Source organism: Porites lutea, chromosome 5 (genome assembly GCF_958299795.1).
Source record: "Porites lutea chromosome 5, jaPorLute2.1, whole genome shotgun sequence".
In the NCBI taxonomy this organism is placed as follows: Eukaryota; Metazoa; Cnidaria; class Anthozoa; order Scleractinia; family Poritidae; genus Porites; species Porites lutea.
Genome location: NC_133205.1, coordinates 20,892,747 through 20,902,746, shown reverse-complemented (window position 1 = coordinate 20,902,746; position 10,000 = coordinate 20,892,747). Strand labels below are relative to the sequence as shown.

At 38.9% G+C, this 10,000-nt stretch overlaps 1 protein-coding gene and 1 non-coding gene across 2 annotated transcripts in view; one reads left to right on the top strand and one right to left on the bottom strand.

Moving 5' to 3' along the window:
• The window catches only part of LOC140936346 (integrin alpha-1-like), a 5,477-nt gene extending 1,196 nt beyond the window's left edge, over window positions 1–4,281 (top strand). The window contains exons 3-6 of the mRNA XM_073385809.1: window positions 1,177–1,302; window positions 2,726–2,959; window positions 3,209–3,415; window positions 3,985–4,281. Of these exons, the coding sequence (XP_073241910.1) occupies window positions 1,177–1,302; window positions 2,726–2,959; window positions 3,209–3,415; window positions 3,985–4,253 (836 nt within the window). The 3' untranslated portion in view covers window positions 4,254–4,281. The remainder of the gene's footprint in view (window positions 1–1,176; window positions 1,303–2,725; window positions 2,960–3,208; window positions 3,416–3,984) is intronic.
• Trnal-cag (transfer RNA leucine (anticodon CAG)) lies at window positions 1,778–1,861 on the bottom strand. Its single transcript has one exon. It is a non-coding gene; the product is annotated as a tRNA-Leu (tRNA).
• Window positions 4,282–10,000: the final 5,719 nt, after the last annotated feature.

Genomic DNA, 10,000 nt, shown 5'->3' with positions numbered 1-10,000 from the left:
GCCCAACTACGCGACAGTCGACACGCGAACGACGACTTCGTAAACGCTAAAAGCCCTGCAACTGAGAAACCTGTGCTTGCAGAGTATCTTATTCCTGTCCTTTCTATAGTCTCATCTCTACGGTCCTGGTCCGCTAAAAGTCTGTGTGTCATCCAACTTCAGATAACAAAACAATATTCAGGTCAATCTATAGCTATTCATATTGTCCTTCAGCATCATGTTTGAGTTCGGCCTTTAATTGCAGTGATTATCAGCAACATTTTTAAATCCTTTTTTCACTTTTTTTTGAAGCGGAATAAGAAAAATCCGGAATAAGAAAAATTATAATAATTATTATTATTTATAGTGCGGATATTATATGAAAATAATCTCATTCGCATTACAATCTTACAACAAAAAACCCTATATGAAAAATAGCTAATTCATTACAATGATATAATTACATAATGTTAAAAGGAAATAAGTAAAAACGTATGCTATGTGTTTTTTTAATTTCATTACAATAATAATTAAGCAAACTCTTAAAATTGTCGATAGTACCTGCTTGTTTAACTGACAAAGGTAAGCTATTTTATAATACTAGCCTGGTGCTGCGATCTCGAACGCGCCGTCACCCATTGTTTTCTTCGTTCTTAATGTCCTTCGCGCTAATAGAATTACGTTGCTATTACGGCGTAGATCATAGTTCGACGACGGTAAAACTGCTATTAAATCAGAAAGATATTTAAGAGCTAGAACCTTTATTACCTTTAAAGGTAATAAGAAGAATTTTAAATCTAATGCGTACACGCACTGGCAACCAGAGTGATATGGTAAAACTTAGGCGTCCAGTAAATAAGCCTACAATCATGGACAAAAGTCTTGGGACCCTTTTGCATTTCTTGGCGTTTTCCAGTTCACACAGGACCAACCCCTTCCCTCACCTCACAAGCAATGTTGGACGAGTGTATCTAGAATTTTTTTCCGAGTTCCAACATTGTATGTATCCGTATAGGGTGAAGGGGGGGGGGGGGGGGGGGGGGGAATAGAACTGCAAGGAAATTTCGAAAAGGATGCATTGTTTTATGAGGGAACCCAGAATGAATATTGCTTTACTGTCCCAAGGACTTTGGTCCATGATTGTAGCACTTGCGCAAATTCTGTTGAGATCACTTCGTGTGAATATTCACCTCTTAGAATGCCCTGTTGTTATGGATATAGCCTTTATGATTGACGTGTCAGGAAGCATTCCATGGCAAGACATTGCGGATGTAAAAGAGATGATGAAGAAGGTCACGTCACGTTTCTTAATCTCTTCAACTGGTAAGCAACCTTTTACCTGTAAGTTACTGACTATTGTCGACCTCGTCCTCAGTAATCTGATCTAAAATGAGCACAGCTTTGGAAAGAGAATGAGGTTAAGTATATTTTCCATGGCCTATACGGGAAGGCTCCGTCAGAAAGGGGTACATTTTTCAGTCAAACTTCAGTTATATTGAGAAAAACGTATCTCGCCGGCAAAACTCGAAAAACTCGCAGAGTTATGAGGCGGTATTTTGTAGACTGGATACAACGTCACGGAGGAATTCATTGTTCTGTTGGCCTGGACCGGGTTGCATACAAACCTTCTTAAGATAAGAAGGCTCTTAGTTTTTTTTTTCTGAAACAATAACCATTTGCTTGTGTTTAAAATGATAGTAACGGATTCCATTAAGATGTTTTCTGCAACCCGATCCTGGACCCCGAGGCCCACGAACAAAAGAAAAAAATCATGTCTTGGGAGAAAAAGAGGATAAGCTGTCAAGAGTGGGATTCGAACCCACGCCTACAAGAGTAGACTGCGACCTGAACGCAGCGCCTTAGACCGCTCGGCCACCCTGACAACCTTGATGTCGATTGACAATTATTTACATCAGCAAACCGGTCAGTTCACGCTTTGGGCAAATGGTAAGCAAAATTCAGGACTAATCAATTTCATCCCGGAATTGCGTTTTCAATGTGTACAAATCCAAACCATTTACCGAAAAACGGCTGAGAAGGCCTGAACCTTGTGAAAAAAGGTTGCTTTGAAGAAATTGAATGGAACACGAATTTCCGTTTGGAAAATTCCGCCGTTCGTAAAAACCTGACTATTTTTTTCAAATGCTCCGCTCGTCCCGGGAATTTTCCGCTGGAACGACACCAAAAGTAGTCGCGTTTCATTTACTTTCCAACACGATTTTCCAGAAAGGTTTTGTAAATTGTAAACAACCGTTAAGTCTACACCATTTTCTGCAGTTCTGCACTCATGCTAATAAAAGCTAGGCTGCCTCACCGCTATCTTCGCGACGTCAAAGATGGTATAGCAACAGCCTAGTCCCTAGGCATTCTCGGCTCGGACAACCCTGGACTCTACCGTGAGCTGTGACGTCACCGAGAGATACACGCCGAGAACTTCAGTTCTCTCGCCCGCTTTTTCCCAGACTTCGCGCGGACAACGAGGCAAGAGAATGCCTAGGGACTAGGCTGGTATAGCAGTTACAGTCATTGACGTCTGAGTGAGCGATGGTATAACTTTCAAATTTGGTAAGGGCCAGCTGGTTTTGAAGAATCAAATTGATCTACAGATTAGGCCGATTGGCCAGCCAATTTTCTCAAGGATAAATAAAAAAAATTCACCATTATGCTTTTAGAAAACATGACTATGATACAGATATCACGAGAGGATTAACAAATAAACAGATACAGCTCTTTGCTTCCATTTTAGAGACGCATGTGTCACTTGTATCGTTTTCCCAACAAGAAAATATGCTGCATTCTTTCAAGGACAAACAGACAATCACAGCTATCCATAACACCATAGAGCATTTAACACATCCCGGAGGTGGAACGAACATGACTGCAGTCTTTGGCGAGGCTCGGGATTTGTTCTCAAACGCCAAGGGTGGACGAAGTCACGTGACACGAGTACTTGTGTTGGTCTCAGATGGTGACTACCAGAGTAAGTTTGCGCCCAAGGAAGCACCCGGGGGTTCATGGGGGCACAGAGACATTCGAGCCCTTTTTTGGGGGGGGAGAGGGAGGGGGGGGGGGTGGGGCAGCGAGCAAGGTTGCGGGGTAAAATTGTAGTTTCTTGCTATCAGTGATGTCTGTATAGTGTTTTGGGTTTGATTACAACAGAGTCAGGATGGGAGTTGCACGCATTGATCTCTACAGATAATTAAACTCACACACTTTTTTCTTTATTAAGAGCACGAACGAGCCGTGGAGTCTTCACAGAGAGTAAAGGAAGAGGAAATCGCAATCATAACGATTGGAGTAGCTTCACCCAATACCAACGAAGAGGTTTTACAAACAATCGCATCGTCAAAAGAACAATTCCTTCTGTTTCCACAAGTAGGTTCAGCGGCTAGGGTGGACCTGAGCTCTGATGAAATCACTGAAATGATTTGCAAAGGTGAAAAAACGTCAATTACTGTTAGTAATAAACTCTCTAAAAAGCCATGAAGTCAATCAGTGACGTACTAGTCTACTATAGCTAGTCACTGATCAGTCAATTAGTCGGACTTTCTAGCGTGAATCTATTGCCTAGTAAATTTTTTTCAAGCGCGTTTACTCAGTCTTGGAAAGAATCTTATCAAAAAATTAGACTGCATGCCACGACTCTGTTGATCTGAATACTGTCTTTTTTCATTAAGAGTCAAACTGAACAACAGTTGTATTATAAAGTTGCTATCTGACTAGTTAAAGACGGTAGCAGTAGGGGGGAGAGGTAGGGGTGGGGGCGGTTTCGTCAGGATCGAGTCCACACTTCCAAACGATTAGTTTCACATGATATATACATACACATGGGGAAGTTAAGTTAATGCTTGAATATGATTTACTTGTCTGTTTTCTGGTAAGTCACGATTGAAATTTTTGTAATGTCATCTCGATCATCTGCTAAACTTCTCTCATGGCTCTCTTTTGGTATACTAGAAAAAATCAATAACAAAATAAACAGTAGATTTTACATTTTCTTTACAGCAGCGAGAAAGCCCGAAGCAATCGTTCTTCGAGTGAGGGAGAACTCAGCCTTACAAGGACGTATCATCATTTCGTTATTGGCGGATAGTGAACTGATGTGCGCGTTGAAGTGTTTGAATACAGTGAGCTGCTTTTCTTTCAACTACAAATCCAATGGACAAACGTGTGAGCTTAATCATGCAAACAAGTTGACTTCTCCTTTTGATCTTATGTGGGATCTTGATTCTGTATATTATGAAATGGTCTTCACTTCGGGGAAACAATATTAAAGGGGAACTATTACTGCATGATGGTTATGGGGGATATTATCCGTAGATGGCTTAAATGTTCATAGAGTGTAAGCCTCGCTCTGTCACAAATTATGTGTGACAGAACCAGTTCTATGTAGCTTTAATTCTTCACTCCATTGAGAGTATATTTCTTCACATGTTCATATTTTAGAACTCTGTACTCTGTTCTACACTTAAAGAATTCATCGACATCAATTGTCGTAAAAATTCGATGATCTATGCTCAATCCACACACTCGATCAGCTCCACAACTCTGAACGACTATACAGTTTCTAGACTGTCGTGCAAAGTTCAGTTCTCAGATCACGCGACGAATTTTCCCGCCACAATGACGCAATAATTTTCTTACGCGCTCCATGTAAGGAAATCTAAGACAGCCTTGGATTCTGGATTTTGCGCTATAGATTACGGATTCCAGCTTCTGGATTCCGGATTCTTTGTCACTGGAACGTGGACTCCGGATTCCAATCGTTAGCGGGATTCCGGAATCCTTGAGCTGCATTCCGAATTCCCAAGTCCAGGATTCTGGATTGCACGATCGAAAATTTTCCGGATTCCCTTTGATGGGACAATAAGTCAGTTACAACCTCGTTCCCAGGGTTGTAGGAGAGACCCCTGGGAACGAGGTTGAGTCAGTCAGTCCACAATTCACGTTTTCCCTCCTTACCGACGAACCAACTAAAACGGAGGACTTGTAGAAAGTCTAGAATACTGGTATAGGCATTAGGTTAGTTTAAATTTTATCGGATAGCACGTTCATCTACACTTATGGATGTTTTAAAGTAGTTTTCAGGCCTGTAAAAAGGCCACATTTAAAAGCTTGCCTTCAGCCGTGTAAGTACTACAATCCTGGACAAAAGTCCTTGGGACAGAACTGCAGTATTCATATTTTTCTGTCATTTCTCTGTTCCCTCTTAAAACAGTGCATCCTTTTAGAATTTTCTTTTAGTTCTCCCTCCCCCCGCCCCCCACTCTATTCAAAGTTGAAACTTGGAAACAATTCTGGATACAAGGGTCCAACATTGTTTGTGGGGTTATGGGAGGGGTTGGACTTGTGTGAATTGGAAAACGCACCAGAAACGCAAAAGTGTCCAAAGAATTTTGTCCATGATTATAGTTAAATGAATAAAAAAAGTAAATGAATTTGTAGAAAAATAATAAATCAATAATAACAATATAATAAAAACAGAACAGAACAGGATCCCATCATAAAGTTGAGACTCTCAAAACACTAACTTCAAGTTTATTGAGTGACATCAAACATTTATTGCCGTTCACCAATCCTTATTATAAAATAACTAAGATAGTACGCGCGCTCTGATTGGCCGAGAGGAGTGTTTGCATCAGAGTATGTAAACATGGTTGTGGCGTCAAGTTGTTTGGCTTTTCGCGCGCTAATCACGCAAGCACAAATTTGAAAAAGTTTTCGAGTTTTAAACTCGACAATTTTACTTTATTTACCCATTCCTTCGTCGGCTGAAACATGGAAAATCGTTACAAAGAAGGCGAGTCAATTTTTCTTCGCTTAAGCTGACATTTTAAGCGAGAAAAATCAGTATTTTGCAAAGCATCTTTTTGCAAAACAAGAACTGATTACGCGTGCAAGACGTCGTGGACAAGATTTTGCGACTGGTAAGAATTTCTCTTTTAATCAGAACCATACAAAACGGTTTTGCGTTTTTTTCTCGGGAAAGTTATTTTATAAAAGCAATAGAAAACTTTTTTCCTGTGTTTGCATAGCCTGATATAAACACTCGAGGCGTTTGCATAACTGTCTCGAATTCTCCCAACCCCTCTCGTGTTTATATCAGGCTATGCAAACATGGAAAACGTTTTCTATTGCTTAAGTCTTAATTATTTTTTGCTCGTCAGCAAGCTCCCTTTTTATTTGGACTGCCCTCCGCGAGCGATAGGGAGACGCGAAATTTGGGGTCAGTTCCTCTTCGCTTGATTCTCAAAATTTTCTGCATAGTGGGAGGTCAAAGAGCGTTTAACTCTCTTAATAAGGTTTTTTTCTTTGTGCCATAAAACTTGATCAACGTTATACACAAGGAATATTATTCACCTAACTGAGAATAAATTCAAAAAAGTTTTACCCGGATTTGTAATCTGTAATAGAGAGATTTAAAGTCACGTTGACGCCAAACGGCAGACGTAAATTTGTACCACGTGATCAAATTTTCCCTTAACCCAGTGTCTTTTAGTATTCATTGCTTCTACAAAAAAATAAAAATAAAAAAAATAAATAAATAAGTAGTCTCACTTCCTTTTCATCCATAAGTCGCATAAGAATTGTTATGAGCTGTTTTTACGTGATGTGCTTTTTTTCTATTTTGAGAAATTCTCAACTTGAGTTTGTCGTGACTCTGAATCTCTTTAATAAGTATCTTATCCGAAATGTGGTCAAAGCTCAACTTGTGACGGGTAATTATAAGCGAAGATGATGATACACTCTAGATGGCTTGCTATGGCTGAAACACATTCAAACCGATGGCTCAAGTCGCCCTCAGTATGACGTTACAATTTAACAAAAAAAACCCAATTTTTTTAGATCTTTTTCCAGTGGCGAGAAAGACGGCTAAATACACGGTCAAAATGATAAACTGTCAATTAATATTACCACAAGTAAATACCCTTTTTGTCTCGTTTTATTTTTTTTTTTTTGTGACGGGCACAGACGAGCAGAGATATATAACAATTCAGGCCCAGTCTTAGAGTAGTCGTACCTCAAAATGCATAGTTCAATTACCTTTGATTGTAATTACTAACAATTATTTGTAAATACCACATTTTTGTTGGAGTAGGCCGGCTTAGCAACAGAAATCGGATTTTTTTTAGATTTTTAGAAAGTCTCAAGAACATTTAGATGAATTTAAAACTTAAAAAAATCGCTTTAAAAAGGGTAGAAAAGCTTTAGTGATTGGAATACTGGATAATGGATAATGTTTTTGCTGCCGCTTTTAAGAAGTCAAAAGCATATGCGCTTATAACGCTATAAATAGTATAAAAGAGTGACCAGAGTCATGCATTAGCCCTCGTGGTGTCAAGTACAAGGGTTTTGCCATTTAATCGTGTATCTTACAATTATGTTGCCATCAGGTACCGAAAAAAAACGCTAGTGACACGATATAATAAGTTTTATGTAGGCATCTTGTTTAAGTTATGAGGATTTTTTAAAATATTTTGGTTTTCGGCAAAGTCTTGAGATTTTTAGAACAAAAAAACGTAACATTTTTAGAGCCTTTTTGAAATCTTTTAAAAACATTTTGGCAGATTATCCGGATAGAAGTTTTGGGCGATTTTTTGGGATTATTATAGCTAAGCCTGTCACCGGCCTATGCTGTGTGTGGGGCGTTCCTTTCTATGCGTCCACGCGTGTTTTAAAATTTTCCAATGTATTTTTAAAGTAATCATTCTGTATTAAAGGGTGCCCCAGCCGAAACGTAGCACTTCTTTATATATATTATAAGACATGTTAGAATCAAATGTCATAATGGGACAGGTCTCATTATGGCTCTTGTTAGAATTCAATTCCAACGCACGCATGACATAACACACAAGTTAAATTAAGCTAAACAAAAAGTTTAGGCTTTTACATGATTAAATTTCGCCAAACGCGTAAGTAGAGTAATGGCTCAAGACTCAATTGTTAAAGGTCATTTAAGTGTTTGCTGTTGACGTGTTCTTTATTCAAAAGTCCACAGTCGCTTGGGGAAGGTGGCATGTCCCGAGGGATGCACCCAAAGGTCTTCTCCTTTCCGCGCCTTCTAACAGTCGTTATAGTGGCTAGAGAGAGCAATAATGACTTTACTACGAGTTCGTAACATTCAAAAGGGTTGATCAAAACATGTAAAAACTTTTGGCATCTGGAAGGGATTGAACAGCAAGTCTTGCAAAGATATTAAAGAGGGGCAGGATCATACCAAACTCTTCCGCAGGAAAAATCGGCGTGTCCTGAAGAATGACTAACTTGGGCACCAGTGTAACGAAAGCGTGAAGTCTATCCGCCAGTGTTACGGGAGTGACAACATTCAGGAGAGCCAGCACAGTCAAAGATTGAGCTTAACAATGGTCTTTTAATCTTATTTGGAAGTTACTACAGTTACTTTTGCACAAAGCTAAAATCGACTTAACTTCTTTCTGAGTTTTTCTGTTCTTCTTTGTTCATCTTATAGTTTGGACTTTCTTTAATCTTCTGATCTGTTATGTTCTTCTGATCTTACCTTCTTCTCTTTCCAACTATTTCTACTTAGGAGCTCTCTCTTTTACTCGCTTGCTTATACAGAATAATATGTTTTTCTTTATTGTAATAAGTAGGTTCCAATTACTTGCTGACAAGTCATTAATTCTAGGGCTAAGAATCTTTTGCAAAGGTTTTTAAATAGTTCAGTCTGGAACAGGTTAACGACTAATGACAATTTCTAGAAAAATCTTCAGTAAAAACCAAGGTTATTTTTCAAGTAATTTAGTCATTAGATCCTTGAGAATAAAATTTAGAGGCCTTATAAGTCTCCCTAATTGTAAACGAAGGACAACTCCCATATTCAAACATGTAAACACATGATACATAGATAGGAAGTTTAATAATTGCTGAGAGTCAAAAGTGGTCATTTAAAAAATTAGTGTTTAATTCCGAGGAACGTCAACTTTGGAGATAAGATAACCCACTCTCAAAATATATTGAAAGGTCTCACGAAAGGAAAAATCCCTAACTCTCTCGTGGTCCCAGTAAATACGGGGATATAGTTCATATAAAGACCGGCGGAGTTTTGCTATGGTTAGTAACCAATTAGAGGGCTCACATTTGTGATTCCGTGCTGGAAAAGCAAACTTATCTTTCAGATAAGAAGCTTATCATTGAATTAGTTATTTATCATGCTACATTCTTAACAGTAAACACTCAGAACGTTCGCTCGTGATTTTTTCCACGTTCCCAAATTGTACAAGCCACCCTGAGGCTCTTGTAACAGAATGATTTTGCCCATAAATCAGAAAATGTATTCGCATTCATACGATTTTTAATATATCTCTTTGATATTGAAATATTTGTGTTTATGTGTGTAGAAAAATACTGAGATGCCACCTCATAAAACCCTTGCCCTCAGATTGTTTTACACAAACTTATAGCGTTCCTTTGTGACCCTTTTTTTCGTCGAGGGCATGCAAGGTTTTAGGTGTCCTCCATCGAGCAAAGTTTAAACACCATTATGATCCGTGGTTTGTCGTATGAAGTGCATTAACGGTGCTGCATGGTTAGTTTAAACAATGAGACATGCCGATGCAAAACTGGCTATTCATCTCAATGGTGCAGAAAACACACAGGCTTTTATTAAAGAGATCGGGGTGGGGGGGAGGGTCTTCCTTTAAATAAGCCATATAGGAATGTTCCGCCCCATCGGGTAGGGTTTTTGAGCTGTTTTGGTCTGAAAACGGAGATACACTTTACCCATTTTGGTCTGGAATAGGGTATGGTTTTTGAGGGAGCTACGGAGTGTATGAACGTATTTATTTTTTCAATTCCAAATAAGTAAGGAAAGAAAGAGAAATGTGCGAATTCAAAATGGATTTGAATAATTTTTTTGTTTGCGCTCTAATCTATGTAAAGAAAACATAATTTCTGCCTAAAAGCCAGGTCTGAAAACGGGTATGGATTTTAGAGGTATAGTCTGAAAACGGGTGTGGAAAATTACATTTTTTGGTCTGAAATCGGGTCAGGATTTGAAGAA